Genomic DNA, 25,845 nt, shown 5'->3' on the forward strand with positions numbered 1-25,845 from the left:
ACTGCAGTTTTAAAAACATAACGTCTCATCTATTGAAGCAAATTTAACAAACTATTATAACACCCGGCATATAGACTACTACTCACTAAGTTTTAAAATGTATGGATGTGAAAGAAGCTAGGGAAGTGTGTACCTCTATGGGCACAAGGCGTGATTATGTGTATGTATGGGTACATAAAATCTGAGTTTTTGTAATAAGAATCTACCTGAAAAATATTATCACTCGGTTACACTCGACAAAGCAAATTATTCTTTAATAAAAAGTAAAAAAATAAGTATAATTCTTCCAAAACTAGATAAGTGTCGTGTTTAACGAGCCGAAACTGCGAATGTACAAAGTATAACTTTCTGTATAATAGATAGTAATTGTGAGTTTCCGCCGGTCTCTCTGCTATTAATTCCGTTATTATAAATGTGAATCATAGATGTTAGTTTGTAGACCGCGGCGTTTTATTACTAGGCCATTAAAAACGCGTTTTATTAGAACATTTTTCATCTTAAATTCCCTGAGTAAATGTCCAAAAACTACTAACGAATTTAGTTGTGGGTCTAGGAATTATAAGATATTAGATTATCTCGGTAAAAGAGAATCCGAGTTAATAAGGTGTTCTTGTCGAACACAGGATAATGCACTGAATTCTGAGACAATCCCAGATTTCCTTGTTATCTGGCAAGCTTAAGTATGACACGGAATCAGGCTATAAACATACTGATTTAAGTTCTGTAATTTACATTTAGGTATACACAAAGATTTTCTCCGTATTAGAAATTAATGTATCGATTTTGTAGTACGTATTTTGGTCTATTCAAAGCAAGTCTCTTTCGTAAATTGTGTTCTCTTGAATTTTTAAAACCCTCCTACAGCAAACGACTCAAGTTTCGTCCCTTCTATGCAACGCTGGCATTCTAAGATGAATTAATAATTTAATTAATAACAAGGCAGACAAGAAAATCGATGAACTCAATCAAGTACTTCAAGTTCTTACCTGTTGTATAATACTTTTGGATATATTTAAGTTTATATACAAATTTCTAACCTCTTGCGTCTCCCTGCACGTTTATTTCTAAAGACGACAAGTATGATCAAAAGTACTGTTTTTTATTTTATATACTTACTATACTTACCATCACGCCTATTATATCTGAAAGTTGGCTAGAGATGTATAAAATAAACCCAAGTTTCGCAATTTACCATGTTAGTCCTATGTAATAGGAGGCAAGCCTATCGCCATAGACCGGGCACGTGACCAAACTTTAATTTGTTTTTATATGATTTTGCGCATAGAAAGCAGGCTTTCGCCATAGCCTAGCTGTAAGTCCAGACCTACCACAACACATGCACCAACATAATTTTAATAAGTTTATAGTCCGCGTATTCTAAGTCCACACCCGTTCATTATTCTTTACACTGTGGTCGTAAACCGCAGACATTGACCTTCCACTCTTGAAATAGCATCTCCGTTGTGATGATAATGTTTGCGCCAGATTTGTTGCCAGGTCAGCCGGTCAGTGAGGAAACGCATGTGTCAGCTTCATAGACATGTGATGTTAAATGTATGTACTGCGGATCTCAAGTAGAAGCATGAGGATGTGACTGATTCTAAGATCCACAGATTCCTGAATCTGTGGATCTTAGAATGCGGAAAATGATTGTTTGTGTCTTAAACAGAAGAGCTTTAACCAGATTTTTTGGCACAATGATCGATACAGGCAGTTTAATAATGAAGGAAGAGAAGTGGTGTATTTTTCTCTGCCCGTCCTCTATTTTAACTTAACTGGAACACTTTGCTGCAACCTATTATTGGCCTTAACGTATTTAAATATGAGCTATTTGTAATTAGAAGAAACTGTAGACCTTAATTACTCTACTTGCTCTAGCTGGTATGCTTTTAAAGTTATGACAACACTAAAAGATTGAATACGACCACTCTTTTTGATTACGTTGTTTAGCTGTGCACTAGATAATGATCTATACTGTCTCTCATTATTACCTCGAAATATTTTGAATCGTATTTGGTGTCTGATGTCATTGATTAGATTATCAGATATGACATGCAACTCTTATATCTATAGATACCGAAATATAATTGTAGATATTATTACTTTATATCTATACCAAAATATAATTGTAGATTTTGCGTGCATTACAAGTAAAAGAACTTGTAGTTTATAAAACAATCAGGCACACCATACATTTGTATGGGTCATATCGAAAGAACTCATACGATACAGGAAATCCTAATGTGGGGCCCAGAGATATAATTGTCATATTGTATTTTAGTATTAAGTCCAAGATGTATGTGTATATATGAATTGTACTTTTATTTGTACAAAAAAATATTATTATTGTAAAAATTCACCAATACCTTTGCTAGGCACATTATGGTCTCCTTACCTAATATGAAGTTTACCAGCTAAGATCAGTTTATTGTCTAATATAGCACGTGAATTAACACAAACATGCGTTCTATTTTGCTTGACGTTTCGGCGTAAAATACACAGACCGTGTTAAAAGCTGACCGAAGATTTTTTTTTGTATAGAAAGAAAGACTGCTTCATACCTTTAATTAGGGACGCCAATCTGTTGCATTCTCTTAGTGTCCTATTAGAACTGTACAATACACGGCTAATATATAACGGTTCGGTTACTTGAAACAGTTACGAACAATAGCGACGTAGGTCTTAATGACCGCTATTTGAGTAACAGTCTATTGCTAAGGATACAATACTCATTCAACACATTGTTCTACATAGCGTGCAATGTTCGTGAATTCTCGGCAGTTCTCGTAAACACTCGTAAAATCTGTGTATCTCTTTAGGTTGATGTATTTGCAAAGGGATTTTTTAAGGCTCTGGGAGCTGGCACTATTGAGAGCCTATAGGAAGTAATTTACTCTGTGGTTTTGTTATCAGTGTTGCTAGCATTGTGAATAACTGAGCTTTGCCTGCACCTATAAGTAGCTAAAATAGGTTTAGCTCCTTTTTGGCGCAGATTTTTGGAAAAATAACGCTGGTTGCCAGTTATCTCTGAACTTCGGCTCAACACACTAACTGACGCGTAGATAATCCTATACATTATGTAGGTCCGATCGTTTAAATACGTTAATGAGCAATATGGAAATGGATCCCTTCCAATCAGCGTGTCACTTGTTCGGCTTCTCAAAAGTATTAAGTACTGTGCTTTTGGAATAATACTTCAGGTAGGGTTTGCTTCTAGGGGTTAGCTTCGCTGCTAAGCTCGCAATTTTGTGTTTCATATTAGTGCATATAATAATATTGGGACAGAAGGTTGCGTTTGATCCGATTAAAATATCGGAAATTCAGAGTGGTTACAAAGTAATGGCAGAAAGGGGTTTTGGTACTTAGTTCTTCTAGGTTTGAAAAGCTGAACCAAATGACACAGGTTACCTAACTACAAATTTTAACAATTACGTCCAATTAGCAATTAATAGTTACCTGTAAGTAACTCATTAAACAAACGTCGATTGATTTTCTTCGCTTCTAAATCAAATATTGATACGAACGTTCTATAACTTATAAGGAAAATACTTCCTGACTTAACCCGGGGTTAATGACATGAAGTTTCGATGACAGTCCCGACAAGCCATATAAAAACATCGATTACCATAACTAATATTCACAATACACCGTACTAACGTTTATAAAAAATATAAAGTACCTACCTAGGTGCATGTGTTACCGCCTTTTGCCAGAAGGCACGTAGAATACAGGCTTGTAGCACACGTGTCAACTCGTAAATGTGCGTAGTAGACCTCCCTAGATGATTAATATTGAATATTGTATTGTTTTCTTAAGGTATTATGCTGTTCAATATTTTTTGATAAAATATGGTGGCAAAATGGCGAAAAATTTGTATTGTGCAAACCTACTACGCAATAATTTCGCGAATCTAGGTGTAGCTTATAGTTTCGCACTATCGTTTTTTTGCAGTTACATACGATATGATGTTATTGTGCGTAGAGAATATTTTATACTGCGACACACACCATTCAATATCGTCATGTCTTGACTCCTTTCGTCGACAGCAGAGCACCAACCAGCATATGCCGTGGCATCGTCGCCACACAGTTTAGTAGTCACTTACTCGTAACGGTGACTATTCGTTTCCGAATAGATATATGTGCTTTAAGCCTCAACTCATAGCCATTGCCCTCTCTCACTTGTAAACAAGAATCAAGGTTGATCGATCTTTTGGCGAGGAGAATCTATCAATGGGAAACTTTATGGTATTCGACCTACCGGGGAGCTACAAAAGAAACGTACATACATCAGTTATGGTTGTTTTACTTGTAATGGTGACTAGTTTTATAACCAGGAAAATGTCGATGGAAAATGCCCCCTACCTTTTGGCAATGTTTGTCCGTCTCTGATGTTATATATCTCTCGTGGCAAACTAGGTTAATTTTCCCTTCAATTAATTCTATAACACCAGTAGCTGACTCGCGCAACTTCGCTTGCGTCACCTAAGAGAATGAGTCAAATTTTTCCCCGTTTTTGTAACATTTTTCGTTGCTACTCCGCTCACTCCTAATGACCGTAGCGTGATGTTATATAGCCTATAGCCTTCCTCGATAAATGGGCTATCTAACACTGAAAGAATTTTTCAAATCGGACCAGAAGTTCCTGAGATTAGCGCGTTCAAACAAACAAACAAACAAACTCTTCAGCTTTATAATATTAGTATAGATTAGTATAGATTTATGAAGGTATTTAACGTTCAGTGTACTGTGTGAGTGTTATTCGGCTAGCTAATTGATTTTAGTATATTTTTATTATACACTCAGCGGCAGAAAAAGTGGCCCAAGCGCTTATCGTGAATTTGTAAACAAATTAAGTAATATATGAAAGATATATTGTTGTAAGTAGTTGCGAAGTGATCTGTTTAGTGTTATGAAGTGTTGAATTTCAGATTAATTTAAGTGACGGATGACTTTTTCTAACAATGTGTGTTAGAACTGAATTCAGTCGATTCGAGAGGTCAGTTGAATTCTGTATTTTGAAATATTGCTGCACGGAAACGATTTTCTTTATGATTTTTATTGATTATTGGTCTATTTAGATTTTAGAAAAGATTTGAAGATGCCACTTACTGCTGAACAAGTGGCTTAGGTGGTCTTGTTGTCCGATCAGGGCCATTACCATTGAGAGGTGGCTGCATTTTTCAATGTATCGCGTACCACTTAAAGGTCTGCGATTAGGAGGTATCGTGAGACTGGTCTCTACACGCGGCGACTAGGAATTGGACGAACACGATGTACATCCGCAAGAGATGACCGATTTGTTAACCTCGAGGTGCTGAGAAACCGCTTTCTGACAGCGTTTTAGATTCACTAGAGGCTTCAAGCGGCACGCGGAGTCATTCTTAGTGAACGGAACATGAGGCGAAGGATAAAAGAACGTAATTTACAGGCAGGAAGACCAACCCGAGTACCAGAACTCGAGAGACACCATCGAGTTGCGCGATTACGATTTGCTCGTAAACATGTGAATTGGCTATCGACCAATGGAGCAAGTTCTTGTTAACCGATGAGTGCTGAGTAGCATTAAGAGCACCAAATGGTCGTGAGAGAGTGTAAAGACGCCATTAAGGACGGTTTTTTCCCAACACAACACGTCAGACGGTCAGTTACAAAGGTAGGTCTGTTATGGTATGGAGAGGTGTATGTTTGGAGGCACGTACGGAGCTTGTCATCGTAGATCAGCGCCTAACAGCAGCCGGGTACATTGAAGAAATCTTCCAAGACCATGTTGTACCACTTATGGATTTCATTGGTCGGGAGGATTAACTCTAATGCAGTTTAATGCGCGCGCTCATAGCGCCCGCGTTGTGGAATCGCACCTTGCTGATATCGGGATTCAAAAACTGGCTTAGCCTGCTCACAGTCCAGACATCAACCCCATAGAACATGTCTGGCACATGCTAAAAAACAGTGTATGCGCACTGCCCAACCCACCAGAACCACTTGGTGAGCGAAGAACCGCTCTAGTCAGAGTGTGGGATAAAGTTCTTCAAGAAGTAATTAAAACATCCTCCAAAGCATGCCAGAATGCATGCAGGTCACCATAAATGCTAGAGGAGGTAACACGCGGTATAAACTAGATTTTTTCTTTGGTGCAGAATTAGGTTTTTGCAAAAACTTTGAGTAAGCGATTTCGACAAAAGCTGTATTTTTTAATTTTTCCCATTTTTGATTAAAAATTACGACTATTTAGTGTAAATTGTAACTAAACTTGTGTATAAACTGTTTAACTAATAGTTATAGCCAAAATAGTAACCATATATTGATATTCTAAAAAGTTTTATCGTAGTTTTGCTTTGGGCCACTTTTTCTGCCGCTGAGTGTATTTTTCGTATTTACACGGATGACATTTCAGTACTCACATTGGCAGTCCTGTATGACAAGATGAATTTAGCAAAACAAATAGGAGTAGCTATTGGCATTATCTGGTCTCTGGCCTACCCCTAAAGGCGGGATTTAATGTAATGTATGGCCTTCCGTTCGTAACAAGGCCATAACCAAAAATCTGCTGCCTCAATGATGCTACTGGCTTTTCTAAGAGTCAATCCACGAAAATCCCCCTTTCCACAAGCTTCCTGTGTTCCGTAACACAGTTCGTTGAACTGTCCGAGACGGTCGGACGGATGTAAAACAACAGATAGGTAACGGGCCCCTGGTGTCGCAGTGTGATGCTTATTGCTTTATTCAATGTAACCCATTCTAACCAATTGAGCCGTTGGTCATTGTTGTCATTGAGTGTTTGTTGGGCCCTCAATGATGTATAGCACACGATTCAATGATTGAGAGATTGAAGAGTGGTGTTTATTGATAGAGTCTTCTCATTGGCTTTACCTTCGAAACTGGTAGTGTCAGTACTGGATTTAAATGAATTAATGATAAGAAAAACATTTGACACATGATGTTTTTATTAGATTTTGATGCAGTTGGAAAAAGTTCCCGAATTAGGTTTTGTTTGTTAGTGGTTTTGTTTAAATTACTTCATTACATCATTGAGTTAACTCGCTTCACATGATGACCAAAATGATGATAAAATGGCTAAACCCAAGTCTAGAGTTGCCTCTATAATATAAGTAAAACATGTAGATTAATGTTGGACATGCGATTCAACCTATGCAAAGATCAAATTTATTAAAACCGCACATCTAAATTGGATTTAGATTGGTATAACACCTCAATACCATTCTATATTGTATCAAGAATTACCAACATAACCACAAAAATGTATTTGCGGTGATATGGAATGTGTTTGTTTTGTCCCTTCTTCACACCAAAACGGCTGAGCTGATTTGAAGGAACTGTGCGAGCGAAAAAGTGGGGAAGCAAATATTTTACAATTTCGACAAAACCAAAGGCATAGAAACTCTGTTCTAGGAAAGATAAGCTACTATATTTGTCCAGAAAAGAAAACAACTCGGATAAAGACGTGAGTGCTTTCAGCAGTTCACAGGCCATTTCTTTCGTAAGTCTACGTTCACTCACAATATCGGCTCATAATATGACAATAGTATAAGCGACAGTTGTCCCAGCAATTATCCGTGAATAGCCACTATCACATAAGCTGGTTTAAACGGCTCAATTAGTAACTGTATGCAGTAAGCGGAAATTACTTAAACTGTTTTAAAAACTTCCTATATTTAGGCTCATTTCACCTGGATAACTATCAGGAAAACTCGGAAATTTTGTTAGGGGTTTTCATACATTTACTGACTAGCAGATAGGTTATCTAATACGTTTTAGTAACTAGTATTTTAAATAAGTCGTCAACATCAAGTCTTCAATATGTGTCAGCGATTCAAGTGTAGACTCTATTAGACCAATTTTTCTTTGCCTATTTTTACTCTAGTCTTAGCTTTTGTTTACCTTAAGTTAAAGTTTTAAACTTAACTTTCACTTTTTTCAAGAATCACTCTATCTAATGGTGAAAACCGCATGAATCTCTGTTCAGTAGATTTGGTGTTTATCGCGAACAGACAGATATACAAACGCAATTTTGTTTTATAGTATGTTATGTACTGATAATAATCTAACTTATTGATTAACCCACTTTGCTTTTAATTCTAAAACGTTATTGACATAAATGTCATTACAGTCGGTAAAGGAAGAGATCGATTGTAATTGCTACTTGAGGAAAATACTCGATACTGTTAACTAACCTGCTTATTTAAATAGAATCATTAACAGAGCACATAATAAATAATTTTATTGCTAATTCTTCCTTCATGTTGCAATCTGTAAACAGTTTTAATGATTTGTGGACACAAATTACAATTATTTCCTTTTTTAAATTCGCATTTAAAAAGATTTCTATCGAAATTGGGTACCTATTTAGTAGTTTTTGCGAAGGTACTATTATACAAACTGCGGTGAACGAAAACATTACTTTGGAAACCCCTTGATTGTCCCCGAGCTATCATTTTTGCGACACTTCGACTAAATTCAGTATTATGGTCCTGTCCTGCCTACTTGTATCTTTATTTTTAAGTGTCTCACTTGAAAAAAGATTAATAAATTATTGCTCAAAAAAGTCTTATCTATCAAGCTTTTGTACTCTTGCAGTAGGCAAAGAAAATGGTAAGATGATCATAGACCTTAGTTTTATTCGATTGTATAGAAAATTCCTCGTTAAAATGTCGGCGTTTGCCAAACTATAGTTAATCGGCCTTACTGTCGATAGTTTATTAAAACAGTGATTAGTAAAGCCAATACGTTTTCGTTGAATGATTGTTCGGTATGCGGCAGTGGAGGTTTGTATCTGATACTTCCTAGTTTCATCGCATTGCGCCTGCGACGGTGAAGTGTCAATCATGTCGCGAGAGACACCCCACGGAAGGTACCGCTGTAGATTCATAATTATGTAAAAGTAGATGATTAATAAAACGTATTGCTTATTATATCTATACTAATATTATAAAGCTGAAGAGTTTGTTTGTTTGTTTGTTTGTTTGAACGCGCTAATCTCAGGAACTACTGGTCCGATTTGAAAAATTCTTTCAGTGTTAGATAGCCCGATTATCGAGGAAGGTTATAGGCTATATAACATCACGCTACGGTCATTAGGAGCGGAGTAGCAACGAAAAATGTTACAAAAACGGGGAAAATTTTGACCCATTCTCTTAGGTGACGCAAGCGAAGTTGCGCGGGTCAGCTAGTTATGAATAAATATCTAAGGATTCTTTATGCTGTAATCTCGCTACCTAAATGTGTTGAGTATTGATTATGGTTTATTACTTTTTGATTAGTTTTAATTCTTTGCTATACATTTCTTGAGGAATGGTAACATTCATTACCCTCCGGCCTAAATAATCTTTACAAATCGTACACTAAAATATTGCCGAAGAAACAATATCTATTGATGAAAACAGTGTTTAGTAGATTTCGAGTTGATAACGAACGACGAAAATAGACATTTTTATTCTTAAACTTTAATTTGTAATACTTAATCTGGCATGACCGAGTGTACCGCCGGCTTCGTATATGATGATATACTACACTCTACGTATTTTGTTAATAAACATACCTATTATCTATCTAGGTAGGTACTTTTACAAATCCACGCTAAACGTTTGCCAAATACGTTTTTACGCTATTTGCCTAATACTACTCACAATACTACGTTCTCAGAGGCCACGACTATTAACAACCATCTAGGGCTGTCTAACTCAAAAGCTTTACAAAATTAACCTAGAGCGCCATTAATGAGTTCAAACAGTTTTGTTTAAATCTGATTGTATCTCCCGACGCCACGTGTTAATCTGTTTCTATCGTATACAAAGAACTAATGATTGAACTATTCTGTGTTTGTTTGTGTGTGAGCGTGTGTGTATGTTCGCGCGTGTTTGTGTGTGTGTGTGTGTAAACATCCGTTTACTTTACTCTCTTCATCTAGAGCAGTGGTTCCCAACCAGTGCAGTGGTCCGTGGAAATCATAATATGGTCCGCAAATGATTGAAAAAATTTAAATTTTCAGGATTGATTATTATCTTTATTTTAATATTCTTACACAGTGGTCCTTGCTAACAAGAATAATATAAAAGTGGTCCCGGACTAAGTACAGGTTGGGAACCACTGATCTAGAGTCATGGGATGTGTAAGGGATGGCAGTAAATAGGAACATTTGAAAATGATCTATGAATTTATGGCATTAAACCGCTCATTTAGTGGTCAAAACAGAGTAATCTCAAAGTGCAAGTTAGAAGTTACAAATTAAGTTTTCTATTGTTAATATACCCGTAATAATATTATCTTGTTTTTGAAAAGCAAATAAAGCGTTTTATGAATGAAAACTTAATTCTGATGGCATAATCAAGCCAGCGCTTTCAGTAATGTTATTCTGAGAATATTTTTGACCTTTTGACCGTGATTGTTTGCCAAAGCAAATTAAAAGTATACGTCAAATAATGTTATCGCTGCGAAAATCGATCGATAGATAAATAATTTTGATCTTCCTTAGCAAAATACCTTGGTATTTCATAACAGATTTATAATATAAAATCATGAGTTAATCCACATAGGTGTCAATGACGCAGTACATCTGAGTCAGCACTTCAGCAGTGAGCGATCGATTACACCTTCATATCCATCTACGTCTAGGGCTAGCGATAGTTTTATATGAAAATCTTTATTTGTGCAAGATGCAATATCTTACTCTTTGCACTTTTGATGGCGTCTAAAAAACGATTGCGTTTGGTACCTAGTGCAAAAGTAGTAAATGATTTTTTTGTTCGAATTATTTCTTGTAAGCAGGATTTTATGTATGAATGTTTTTTATTCCTTATGGATTCGAATTTGATAGCTAAATACAAATTAAGCAAAGCCTACGACTTTTCCCATATTGCTGTAAGCAATTACTTACTTAAACTTACTTAATACCATTTTACCAAAGTTTTTCTTGCTATTTATTAGCAAATTATGTTTTTCTGTTTTTGGAATGGAAATTCACTTCTACTACTACGAGCCTGTATCGTCCCACTGCTGGGCAAAGGCCTCCCCCATAGCTCTCCACTGCAAACGATATATATTTTGCAGAGGACGTGATTGACTAGGCATTTTTATGGAGATCACTCACATATGCTTCATAAGGAAATCGAACCTGCAATACCTTGCGACGATCCATATTTATAAAACAATACACAATAAACGGTATCAATCTAGCATTACTTGCAATAGTCATATCGCATAACATATTTTATAGTTCTTCTCCATAACTTAACACAGGCAGCCCTATTTACCATACTCTAAGAAACAGATGAAAAAGCATTACGGCAGCAGTGATTGCGTAACGAGGTCGTCGACCCCGCGGTGCGTGCGAATCAAATTGTTACCTGACGATAAGCTATGGTGTTGCCGTGCTTGTACGTGTTATGTGCTATGTGCTAACGTAAGTGGGGAGTAGGGGGTAACATATTATTGTGTGATAAACTACGGAGTGTTGATTAGTAGTGTATGCAACTGGGCTTGACTCCAAAGGTCGCTCAAAGTGCTGTTAGTATTTTGTTTCTTTTAGAATGTTTCTCGGTAGTTCGGGTTTGGTCAAGCTGTTTAGCAGTTTTAGAAATAGGTACCTTCTAATTGATATTGACCCAACTTAGATCGAAAATTTAAACGTTGTTGTCGATTGACAAAATTATACAATTGCATTAACAGTTGCTGGTTATTTTATTGCTTGATTCTCTACAGTCGGTATCACCGAGTATTGAGAGTTTGACATTAAAATGTGTGTCCTTAGGCCGCCCGCTAGAGGCGTTGGTCAGATTTTCATAAAAAAAATCTCGATAGGTAGCCGGTGGACGAAAGTTGATAATGGTAGAGAATCACGCTACTGTTTTTCGGAAGACATGCAACTGTAACGATTTGGTTTATTTCAAACTGCAATTTATAGTCATCGCAAAACTTTATAGGTATCTCTACTTAATAAGGTAGGTAATACCTGTGTGGGTAGGTAAGTAAGGGTTTAGAACAGCAGGTCTATATTGTTACAGTAATGATGTCACAATTTATGATTTTGGCTATAAACAACGGATGTTATACGCGGAAGTTGATGACATAAACACATACGTGTACTTGTTCACACCGTGCCTTTAGTTTACTTATTTTACACGTGTCATACTTCATAGTTATGTGGTACGCAGCTGCATATTGTGTACTATCTCCCAGCTTGTGACGTCATTTGAGTAGAAGTATCATTTGATGATCCAGACTATATATCTGGGTACCTTTGGCCAAAATTCATTCTGTATTCATGTAGGAACCAACGTGTATTTAATTATGTACTTCTTTACAGACTTATGCATTTTTAGTACCTACTTACTTCTGCCCAAGTTATCGTCCAATTGGAAAGTGTTCCCGGGACAAAAATATCTTGTTTTAATTTGTGCTAAATTGTAAAAATATTCATTGAGTAATTTTCACGTCAAATAATCACAAACATACAATATTAGTAGTATAGGATTATAGTAAAGTATTAGTATGTAATTACATGATAATTTTAATATGATATTAAGATATTTTAAATCGATTAGTTAGTGTTATATTTCACCGACACAACAGTGTCAAGTTCCTTTACCTATTAAAGTAAAAGTTGCCCAACCTTCAAAATTATCGACAACATAAATGATTAATAAGTAGTTTCCTAACTGTATATTTATTTTAAGTTACTATTAAATGTCAGCGTCATAATCAATAAGTATATTGTGTAAAGGTGCATTAATTTTTTGACTTATCTATACTAATATTATAAAGCTGAAGAGTTTGTTTGTTTGTTTGAACGCGCTAATCTCAGGAACTACTGGTCCGATTTAAAAATTCTTTCAGTGTTAGATAGCCCATTTATCGAGGAAGGCTATAGGCTATATATATCATCACGCTGCTACCAATAGGAGCAGAGTACCAGTAAAAAATGTTTCGGAAACGGGGAAAATTTTGACCCATTCTCTCTTATGTGACGCAAGCTAAGTTGCGCGGGTCAGCTAGTGAGCTATAGAATTACTCTTGTCGTTCCGTATGCCTGTTCTTTTAATGACCGTCCTGTCACTTTCAAAGTGAACTGTCAAATTGATGTTGATGTATGGGGTTGCCACATTACAATAACCTAATAAAACAGTTTTTCTCCCACAGCCAAGCAGGAAAATCCGCAGTCTATTAATTTTTAACGTATACAATAACCGTTTAACCGTAACTAGGTCAATAAACAGCACATTCACTTGCCCGTAACAATGATATAACAAGTAAACGCATTGAATGCGTGTCTTAATCAAGAACTTTGAAATAGTAAGTAGTGCTACATTTTGAGACCAGTTTCGAGATTTTTCAGCTTTGTTTTATTTAAATTACTTTCTTCATCACACTGAACTACCTCGAACACGTTTGAACTTTAGGTATTCGAATTGTATAATGTAAACAAATAACAATAAAATCAACTTCCATTAGCAAGATTTTCGCAGTTTTTAAATTGCTTCCTGCCTAAAAGTACAGATACAGCACTACTACAGTACGACTTTTACTAAGAAAAATGTATACAGAACGGTGATCCATGAACATTATTGTCCTAGAATAAACGTCCCAGTTACGCCATCAACCATCTTTATTTACACGTCTGGATTTTGATATGTGACCAAGCACAGTAGGTAATTAATACAGAGAGCGGGTTGTTCGCCGCATTCCGAGGTATTGTTGCAAGTTGAGCACGCGCCTTGCCAGCCAGTGTTGGCTGTATCGTGATGTATGTCGCTTTGTGCCCGTGCCTTTATGACAACAACAAAAAAAGTTAAAGCTCCCACCACTCGGATTCTTTTTTTAAAAATAACGCGCGAAATTTATTGTTTTTTTTTATTACTTTGTTAACTTTTTTTTATTTGTGTTGACGTTTTGTTATTGCGTGGAATTTTGTAGTGTTAATTTTTATTGATGTGGGTTTTGTGATTGTAAAAAATGGATTTTTACCACAGTAAAAATGTTCATCTGTACAGGCTGTCTAAATGGGTTAGTATTGTTCAATGATTGAGGATTTTTTGCACTTATTGGAGAAGAGCAAAATAGGTGATGGCTTTCATATGAGAAACAAAAATTACGTGATTTTTTGTCGGGCAACTGGTATTTATATTAAAGTAGAAAGAAAGAAAGAAAGGCTAGGCTGATATTCAAGTAGGTAGCACAGATTCCATTCAAAAACTTTTCTAAATAATATAAACAAATTAAAATAATCTTGTTGGAAAGTGGAATCCAATTCTAGGGTAACATAACGGTATCCAAAAGTCAACAAAAAGGACCACGCCTAATAACGTCACATTATACGTTCCTAATTTAAAAATTCCGCGTTTTTTTTTTACCATAGACACGCGTTCGACGTTGTGTCATTCGCACAATGCGCGCTCATTATGGCTTGCGTTACAAAAAGTTTCTTTTTAATTGAATGAAGCAATTCAATGACTCAACAAGCTATTTATGGCTAAGCTATTGTAAAAACTATCATTCTAATAACACTGGTTGAAGCTGAAAGATACTTTTTTTTCCTATAGACTCGTGCCTTCTTTGTTATTAGGATTCCGTACTCAATGGTTAAAAACGGAACGCTACTTATTACTTATGCTTCTCTGTTTGCTACCAGGCTGTTCCTCATGAACTATGATAGTTACAGAGTTTACAAATTTTCACAGTTAATGTATATAAAAACCAGAATAAAACGAATAAGTATGTACGGGGGTCCCAAGCAACAAGCGTAACCTTTTTTGCTTAATTGCTCAACATTGTTAACGGCAACAAAAAGACACTTAAAATATTCACATATAAAGTATTTTATACATTAGATATTAATTATACGGAACCTTCGTGCGCGAATTCAACTCGCACTTGGCTGTTTTTTTTAATCCGCATTAAAAACGCCATTCGTGCTTCAATCACTTATGAAAGTGTAATACAATGATTTTTTATTGTTAGTTTTTGTTTAATATTACAGATCAATAAGTGTAGCTATTGTTGGCGGTTATGCTCGTGTTTAATTAAATCGTTTTAGCTAACGATTTAAAATGGTAGACTTGTAATCAAAAAATGCCTGTAAGACTGCCTGTTGTTTTGCTTGGTACTCGTATAATCTTCGAAACTGTTTAACAGGTTTCGACGAGAATTTTGTGGAAGATAGGACTTTCAATCGTCTAGCTACTATTTATTTAAAACTTACTCTCGCCTGCGACTCTCTCTGCGTGGACTACAGTAATAAGTATGGCTTTCTACCCGGGTAGTTTCTGACCCCTGAATATTCCGAGATAAAACCTATCCTAGCTTCTTTCTCGGTTCTCAAGCTATTTTTGTACCTAAATATCATACAAATGAGAGCAGTGGTTTTGGCACAAGATGAATACTCGGAGTTACTTTCGCGTTTATAATAATATTATAAATTATTTACAGTTTAGGCAATTTAAACCCTTCCCAGATACGTTTAAACTACTGAAAGAAAAACAAAGATTCTTCAATAAAAAAACATTCTCATGCGAACTGTCAATTCTAAACAGATTGACACCGTTCTTCCACATGTGTGGACACACATAGTATTTACTATGTAAATCAAGACACGTATCACACAGTTATACGGTCATACACACACCCGACGCGATGCGTTGAGAATTTACTAAAAAGCTTGAAAACATTGAACACAGGGATTCTTTGTGTACAGTACCGTTAGATGAGTCAGTTACGTTAACTGGGACTTGTGTGGAACTCTGTACACTTTGCTATTTTTTGGTAAGGACTTTGAAATTGAAGTTTAGGCTGTATATAGAGGAAACTTCATGAGTAGTAGTTGTTCTTTACTTATGGCTTTTGATTTTAAAAGGATTTACTGAGGGATAATTATTTTTTGATCATGCCCTGCTCAATAAACCACCAATTTGAGATACATGTCGAATTTCTTAAAGCTGCCATCTTGAGGACTATTAAGTCCTGGATAGCGAAATGTAGAACGAAATACGAAAACATGGATGCTTAGCTGGCGTTTATGCTCACCTCTTGTACCAGTGAGAGTAGGTATTATAGACCAATTAGAAATTACTAATGCAAATGACATTAATGTCAAAGCTATGTAAATTTTGCTTTTGGTCATCGATTCTAACTACTAGGTAGGTAGGTTTCATATCTCGAGTGCCCTACATACAGTTTCCATTAGATTATGACGAAGTTCATTCCAATACTCGTTTTACGTAGATTGCCTGTCCGCTGTCGAGTGGGATGCGAGTGGTGTGCTGCAAAAATCCATTTCCCTAAGTTGATTCTAGTTTCGAAATATAGCGGTGAACGACGGATGTTCTAGTTTTTTATTTTGTTTTGGTGCGGAAATTGTAATAGCCTTTTTATAAAATCCTTTTTTTATTGCAGTATTTATTTCTGATTCTAATGCATTTTATTTTATGAGACTACGGAATTAGAGGTCTAGTTTCAGTTCTAGAATCGACCATAAATTGGTGTATTGCGAACAACTAGTCAAGGAAAGTTTCAAACATGTCTATAGTTTTCATTTTCTGCTTTGTATGAACAGTATACCTTCGTAAGTGATTTTCATGTTCTATGATACACGTCAGTTTTCTAGCTTCCAGTCACAGACTGCAGGACTTTAAAAGATAAAGAAGACGTTTTTAATACAAGCAGTAGCAAGACGGTTTTAAAACAGTCTTCAAGATTTTTTGACCTAGAAATCTCTTCTTACCAGACCTTCATATTACCATAGACCTTTAGCAGCTATCCTACTATCATAACACCATTTACTACAGATCCCATAGCAACACAAAACCTCAACCCATCATTCACACCGTGCCTGTTAAACGTATTACGTCCATCACATAACAGCACTTACCATGATTTACCGCCACTCACTGCCTTTCGCATTAATACCATTAGGGGTAGTAGTGTGTACTCTAATGTACGGTATGGCTTTACAATATACTGTGGTATTATTATAGTACTATGTAGTTTAACCTTTGATTTTTTTTGTAATTACATAATGAGGAATGCTTAAAGATTTGTTTGAGTAAAATAAGGTATGTCCCAACGTTTAAACTGATAGTATGATTTACTATCAAAATGTCTATAGAACATATTTCTATTTATTTATTTTAAACTCATTGAATCCAAGTCGTTAATCACTGGCCAGTAACAAACTCACACTGTCCAACATCCTGTGGTCCCTTAGTCAGGAGACCCTTGCCTAGCTGTTGTGGCACGTTAATAGATATTACATAAGAATGTATTGTATCTAAATTGTATAGGCAATCAAATTTAATTGATACTAGGGATGTTCGTGTAATTTACCGATGTATCTGAATGTAGCGGCAATCCACTTGCACTGCGAGGAATAAATAACAACAGAGCAAAACAAATGGGAGTTTAGGCGACGGAAATGTAACTGTGACGCCCATTCACGCAAAATTAAAATAACAACAAAAAAATACAAATTAATCCCTTCATAAATACAATAAACTTACACCCCATCACCAAAGCTCCTACTCACTGTACCCGCCTACATAATACATCGTAGTAGGTGAGTACATCGACCCGGTCGGTGCAGACCTCATGACGCCACGGGACCATCATTGAATAATGTGAATATGTTTGCGTTTATTAATACAAGTGGTTTGTTGGTATACAGCCTCGTAGTGGTCGTTAGAAGGGCTCTACGGATAGTTTTGACTGCTGAGGCATGATGATGATATATGGGTCCGGTATTTTTTGATTACTTGCATTATGGAGTTGTACTCGTAATTTGTCTTAGAAGTGTGATTATTTTTAAAGTCAAAAAGGTCAAATCTTTAATAATATTTACGTTAATCACTTCAATTAGCATGTATATCATGACATATGTAAAAATATCAACATTTTGTTTAGATCCGAATACTGGTAAAAATTGAAATAAATATCTAAATATTGACGTGAAAGAAGAACGTAACACGTTTGTAATATTACTATGAATCTAACTACTACAAAGTACTTAACAAACTGACGGCACCAACTTAACAAATCTATATTTAACTTCACTCAGAGAAAACCTAGAAGTTCAACTACACATCATATCAAGTTGTATCATAATGGTGTAATGGCCACATACCAAGAGTCCACGAATAGCGGTCAATGGCCACTGCCCACTGACCCCATTATATCGTAGCTCCAGACTTGACGACGCTCATTACGTCACGGGACTGTCCTGGTGGGTAATCATTTTTACAGCACACCATTTCATTAGTAGAAGTATGAGTTATTATCGTTTAAATTATTCTATAGTAAAAAGTTTGTGTAGCTGTTTGATAATCTTTCTTGTAATTACTACAGTTTGGATTTTGGATCATTCTGGATTCATAGTAAAACTGTCTATAATATAAAGTATAGTAAAGTCAAACACTTATTTGAAATCAAGGAGAACATCAAAAATGCTGAAGATTTTTTTACGGGTAGTTTAACTTGATTTAAATAAAATATTTGTTTATGACTTAGCCGATTGATTAAGTATCAAATGCAGGTAATTATCGGTCTAGTAAGTAATTTAATAAAAAGTAAAAGTCTTTTTTATTCAATAACAATATCACACAGTATAAATGGTGTCAAAATTAGTTCAGCAATTTCGGATGGCGGACACACCTTCAATCTTTAGGTCAAACAATCTCTTCATATTTGGTAAATAATAGTAAAAATATATACAAACACAATCTAATATTTGCATATAACCTTGCTATATGTCCTATGAGTCATTCGGCCCGTTATAATTATGTTTTATCTTGACATTAAGTATGTTAATATTAGTTTTTTGGAGTTCCGTAATTCTTACGAAATAAATAAAGAGTATTAAGATTGTTTCGATATCTCTCTACTTAGAAAGCTTTCAGAAAGCTCTCTAAAGATTTTTTACAGCAGTACTTTTATCAAGAGAAACAGTAGAAATTTACTTCCCAAATCCTTTCCCTGGGCGAATTTTTGATATGTCGGCCTCGACAACGATGTAGGTACGTATATAAATATATCGAATATTTTTTCTAGGAATCAGAAGGGAGAAAAATATGTAACAAAAAAATAAATAAATTCAGAACTCCCATACAGCGAGTTCATCTCCCTCTTGGTGATGTTTTTTACACGTTCATCTAAAGCAAGTCTTAATGTTCATAATGAGCATTTTTTGCTACTCTTTTTGTGAGCAATTTCAGAATTTTTATGAGTACGGATGGTGATTGATTTTAATGACTTGACTAGATAACGATCTGAGAGATTAGTTTAATATCTTTGTTATTAGATTACGTTTTGTGGAAAGTTTTCTGACTGGCGATAAAAAGTTTGAAATTTAAGAGATGGATGGTACAAAAAGAGGAATGAAATACGACAAAAAAGGTGAATGGAACAAGCAAATAAATCCTGTTAAGTTTCTGCTGATGATAAATTTGGATATCAATACCAATTTTCTCTGATGAAGTCCATAGGTATTAAAAAAAATGATTTATAATTAGAATATCATGGTTTCTATGCAAGATCTTTATATTCTTGGACTTTTTTGACGAAATTGTTCAACGCTTTTGTCGGACTATCAGAACATATTCTAAACTTCAATCAGGCACCACAAACACGCATATTGTACCTCCTCCGTAATTTGAATACAAAATGCAGTGATGAGTCAGACTGCCAAATATCCAGCTCATACACGACTGAGCGATTGCCAATATCCTGTGTGATTCAATCCACCATACGTGAAATAATCGCAAATGACATGCCGATGGGACACGAGGCTTTTATTGCAGAATTCTGTCCAGGTTTGCGTGAAAAATCGTTGTGGGTGTGAGGGTTTTAAGGAGTTAAATGAAGCTTATATTACACAGAGTGCTGTTTAATGTCCTGCCTGTCTTTTTAATCCTAGCGGCCGATGGTCATCTTTATATCTTAACTAGCTGACCCGCGCAACTTCGCTTGCGTCACATAAGAGAATCATAATTTTCCCCGTTTTTGTAACATTTTTCACTGGTACTCTGCTCCTATTGGTCGTAGCGTGATGATATATAGCCTATAGCCTTCCGCGATAAATGGGCTAACTAACACTGAAAGAATTTTTCAAATCGGACCCGTAGTTTCTGAGATTAGCGCGTTCAAACAAACAAACAAACAAACTCTTCAACTTTATAATATTAGTATAGATTTGGCTCACACATCCGATAACTTTTTATTACCGATTAACTCACCTAGTAATAGTTCATTAGTAGTTTACCTAGATAAAGGTATTACTTAAACGTGTTACAAGATGAGAATTCTCACGACAATTGTCTATGCGTCTTGCTAAATTCCCATTGTCCTTGCAAATTCTTGCTCTAATAACTATCCATCTATCCAATACTCCAGGGTCCAATAGTTTCAATAGATTCACGCCACATACGCACAGAATGCGTTGACAGTTATTTTAGATGGAATCAGCGTACAACACGTAACGGGCTGGTATGCGTATTGTTATTTTAGTACGGTAATCGTGCCGATTGTTGCTATAACTTACTTGTGGTTTTAAACGTCTCTTTCTTATAACAGCTGTAAGAAAAGGATAGAGAGTTTGTATGATTTTATTTTAGCCTTGATTTAGGGCAGCTATGAGTGCCTTAAGATGGGAAATCAGTCATCCCTCATCTAATTTATACAGTTATTTGTATGTTTAAAGAAATAGGAAGGTACTTAGTTTCTAAGAAACTTCACACACCCGAAATACTATTCTAATCAACACTTGTGAGGTCCATTGTACGAACATGCTGTCAATCAAGTAGATCAAAATAAGCTGATCGGATTTGTAACAGAGTCAAGCCGGTTCTAGGTCGAAAGTCAAGTCTTTGTACAAGTAGCAGTACGGCTTTACTAAATTGAATGGTAGTTGTACTCCTAATCCTAACACCAAATGAAGAGACTGAAGATTAGATCTGAGAAATTATTGTATGCTCTCTCAGTGCAAGGCAGGGATCTCTGCCCAGAAATACCCCGATTCTATGGAAACATGATGTATTATTATGTTAAGTAATCAAAATAGTCCTTCCCGCCTGAGATACAGGTTTACCTAGTTCGGGCACCCACAACCATTGTTATCAAGTAGTTTTTAGATGTAACTGTAATTTAAATAGTATGAAAATGTATGAAATTATCATCTGGGATCCGTATTAGGTCTTTTTTAATTCAGTTCTTGTCATCCATTCACTTAAGAACCCCATCTACTTTTTCCATCTTTCCCGAATGTTCGTTTTCTGTAACCATTATATCACACTCACCTCTACAATTTTAACCTTTCCATAATATAGGAAAATACCTGAATATTAACATCGACTTAAAATATGAAGAAACACGTAATTACCGAACACTCGTGCAGACGTATTGCGACTGCCGATTAGATAACTACCTATGTTCCCTTTGTTTTGACTAATAGTACTTCGAGTTCAATGACCCGTGAATTGCGTAAAGGTAATTACGTTAGAATTTACGTTTTTACGACCTAAATGTATACGCTGTACAGTTACTGTGACTTGTTACTCAGAACTCAACGTTTTTGCGTCGAAACAATACTTTGTTTCTGTTAAAGTTACTACGTACGAACTTTTAACATAATATATCTTTGAAAAAAGACGTAACTGTAAGTAGAAAGTACAAGCTAATCACTACATGCGAGTAGTATAAAACAAAGTCGCTTTCAGCTGTCTTTCCCTATGTGTGCATAGTATCTTTAAAACTACACAACGAATTTTGATACGGTATCTTTAATATATAAAGCGATTCTGGAAGAAGGTCGAACGCGTACGCGAACTGGAACGCGTCGAAATTATATAGGATTTTTGGTAAAATAACTTTTTCATTCGGGCAAAGGCAGGGCGGGCAGCTAGTATTCAACATAATATCTGTTCTTTAAATAAATGATCAACATGCGTCATTCAAGTTTCTGGGACGGCGATACACAAAGGTCAAAGTAAATGGATCTCATGCACTGAACAGTAAGTGCTTGGGGGTAATTCAGGGTGGCTGGATGATGCATTGTCTTTTCAGAAATACAGGTAGTATCTTCCACTGACATGACTAAAATTTGACCTATTTCAATACCAAAAGGTCACAAGTAAAGCTTAACGCATACATTTAGGCTTTCTTTCCTTTAAAACTTAGTAGGTTTCACCGGGAGGGCATAGATACGATGAGCGATGAAAATAGGGACTGTCCCGGCAAAATCTGATGGCTCAAAAGTATTTCTGTCGCTATGATACGAGTATAGTAATGTTTGTTTTAATATTCGGCTGTGGCACAGTTATTTGCCTAAATTCGCATAGGTACAACGGTAAATAAGTGGAACTAGCGGAGATAAAGAATTGTAACAAAACAATTATTTACTTAATTAACTGTTTTATAGCGTATTCATTCGACTGTCGATTATTTAAGCATAAGGTTAGTAAGTAAGGTTTTAAGCCCTAAGCTAGCTTGCAATGTGTAACGTATAGACACTGCTACAGAACCATGTATTTTGATATTTATCCCTAATTCTAATGAAATGCGTTGATAGTAATATAGTTAGCACTTATGTGCTAGTCACCCGTTATCGTTATTAATGGCTAACTAATGTATAGTTTACCAATAAATAACGTGAAAGCGGGTTCTGCTATCTATCCACTTGTGAGTTTTCACCAGAAGTATATAAAAAAGTGTAGGTAAATGATCAACAAAATTAAATATTGTTATCGTTTAATGACACCATTGTAAGAAAAAAGAAAAACATAGCGAGCTATTATTTGAACGTTTATTTTTTAAATGCCATAAAAAAAGAACACATAAGGACGAATAACTTGTTTCCTTTGCCTATTCAACTAATTGATGCAATAAATCAATTCATCACGTTCTAAATCGTTCCATATTTGAAAGTTCGCATTCCATTTTCGTCATGGTTTATCAGTCGTAATCTATGGCCTATTGTATTTTATTTTATGGCAATAATAAAATTCTTTCAATTCGATCAGTGATAGCCTAGAGGTCTAAGCACCTCCCACGCAAGTGGTCGATGGTTCGAACCCGAGGCAACACACCAATGACTTTTCGGAGTTATGTATGTATTAGAAACTGAAAGAAAACATTGCATGTCTGAGAGTTCTTAAACTTTTTTAAAGGAATGCAAAGTCCCCAATTTGCACTTGGCCAGCGTCTTGGACTCAAGGCCTAACCCCTTTTTCATTTTGGGAGGAGACCTTTGTCCAGCAGTGGAAGAGTAATGGGTTATTAGCTAATAAAATTCTTCAAGTGTTTAACTAAAGAAATATGGCTGTAATACAGCTAATTCACTTTATATTCGTTTAATTATTAATAGACATCAAAGAGTATAAGCGGACGTGGGATTTATATTTAGACAGTTGAATATGGGTCAACAATATCATTACAGTATAATTAATCTTAATGCGTTTTGTTATTGCTTTGAAAACTCTTTCTTTAATTAGAACGATTATGTTTTCTACTCTTACGTTTGATGTTTCAGACTAGATACAAAGGGTCATTGTTTAGGCAAATTCACTCAATAATTTAAATCTGATACATGGATTATATAGTCAAATTACTTTTGATACAACCAACTTCTCGATTCTGGATAAGTATTGGTTAGCTTAACAAGTGAAATTTTCACAGATTTTTTCATTAATTTGCTACTACATATGTAGGCTATTTATTACACTACTATATAGGACACTTATCCGTAAGTCATGAAACTGACCCTGAAAATTCCATCAAATCCAATATTTTACTGACATAATATTATCTGTAGGAAAATCTACTGAAACACTGAATGAAAACTATTTATCTAGCAATTTTATTTTGCAGTAGCAGTCTTTAAATTAGTTAAACTGAACGTTAAAACTAATTGAAAATTTCTTGTTACAGAGCCAAGCCGCGATGTTTAACTTTATGAAAAAATCCGCTGTATTGGCGGGTGGCGACGTCGGCGGCGGGGAGGAGCGGGACGGGGAGAAAGAGAGACGGAAACGGGAGAAGAAAGAGAGGAAAGAACGAGAGAAACGAGAGAGAATTGCCGCTGGGCTGGAAGAACCGCTCCGACTAGAAGAGGTGAGTTTTTAAAAAGCATAGACTAATTTGATGAACTGTCAGAGTCAAAATTTGACAGCTGAACTGTTGTATATTTTATACTTAATCTGTTTAATTTTTACAAACAATGTCATATTCATAAATTCAATCTGTGTTTTCTGAGAAGGGAATGATAAACGAGGTGGAAAAATTGCATTTGCGTTCGTTGCTAAACATTTTTTTAACTCACGAAGAAATTATTTTTTTTATCTTAATTCAAAGTAAATGGTCGATTTAGTAAGCCATAGACAATACAGACGATAATAGCTAATCATCAGAAACTACATATCACACATACTCCCTCTGCCAAAACATTGACTTAAGATACCTGCCGTTTTCAGCTTTATTAAGCCATGTTGAACAGCCCCAAGGTAGCCAGGTAAACTCCAATATACGCCTTGTACTAGGCTTAAGTGAATCCCATCGATGGGCCTGTTAAATAATGTATGTAGGTTTAAACATGTGTGTCGAATTTCTACTAAGAAAGTCTAACGGTTTTGTATTTTAAACGCAATATTATATCGTAGGCATGTTTGGTTAAGGTTTTCTTCTTAATATTCCTCTTACATCGTAAAATAAACTGTAGGAAATAAAGTGCTGAAACCGTAGGTACTGAAAAAGTTAGTGCTTTAAGAGGAAATTATTATTATCGATTTAGAAGAATCCCATGAAATCCAGACTGCATAATCACACGACATGTTTTTAAAGAATCAATAGAAATTGTTTGGTATTTTATTTTTATTTTGGTAGTAGATAAAAAGCACTCGGGAATGATGTCACTTGTCATAAATGAAAAGTCTTTCCAAAACGGACCGGTAGTTCCTAAGATAAACGCGTTTAAACAATCTCTTTAGCTATAAAACATTTCTATAATTATTACGGTAAATAACCAATCAACGGACATAAAAAATCTAGTCCGAATTCTTTGCGAACAAGCCTCTGTAGTACAAGTTAATGCGAATATTAATAGGGATCATGAATCAAGTAGAAATTGTCCATTTGTGTAAGTAATCGTCTCGTTTATAGTTTTGAATGTCTAATTGGCTCATTGAAGTTTGGGCATTTAAATGATATATTTTTTTATGATAACTAATACTAGTAATATAGTTTACTAGCTGACTCGCGCAACTTTGCTTGCGTCACATAAGAGAATGGGTCAAATTTTTGCCCGTATTTGTAACATTTTTACTGGTACTCTGCTCCTATTGAATTATTTAATGAGATATTAAATGGGCGCTTAAAGATTAGCGCGTTCAAACAAACAAACAAACTCTTCAGCTTTATAATATTAGTATAGATTCCACTTGTGATTGCCTAGTTGACTGCTACTTATATTTCTTATATTCTTACGCTGATGATGTCTACTATGCTTTACTATGTCTACGCCTATTATGTAAAACACTGGAAAATAAAAATTATTATCAAGTGGTCCAGTTTTCTATGATGGGATTCACTTTCTCTCCAGCTAATAATTTTTTCCCTTGTTTTTATGAAAGAGTACTGAGATAGGACACCACTTGCATTGGTTCCTACATACTTTTCCTTTAATAAAATTTATCCATACCGAATTTCTGACATGCTCTCTCTCTCTTTACAAACTCTTCAAGATAAAATTCTTAAAAATAAGCTATGAACTTAAGGCTGTTCATAGTTTTCCATCAGGCGAATAGTGGTCAAAGGCTTATTTACTTTTTTTTAAAATTAGCCTGTTTCTATGTCCCAC

The 25,845-nt window shown here is 35.4% G+C and overlaps 1 protein-coding gene across 1 annotated transcript in view; it reads left to right on the forward strand.

Annotated features, from left to right (window-relative positions):
- Positions 1-25,845, forward strand: part of Mhcl (Myosin heavy chain-like) — a 285,346-nt gene that overhangs the window by 13,081 nt on the left and 246,420 nt on the right. The window contains exon 2 of the mRNA XM_076127805.1: positions 23,922-24,104. Within this exon, the coding sequence (XP_075983920.1) occupies positions 23,934-24,104 (171 nt within the window). The 5' untranslated portion in view covers positions 23,922-23,933. The remainder of the gene's footprint in view (positions 1-23,921; positions 24,105-25,845) is intronic.

Source organism: Anticarsia gemmatalis, chromosome 20 (genome assembly GCF_050436995.1).
Source record: "Anticarsia gemmatalis isolate Benzon Research Colony breed Stoneville strain chromosome 20, ilAntGemm2 primary, whole genome shotgun sequence".
NCBI classification, from domain to species: domain Eukaryota; kingdom Metazoa; phylum Arthropoda; class Insecta; order Lepidoptera; family Erebidae; genus Anticarsia; species Anticarsia gemmatalis.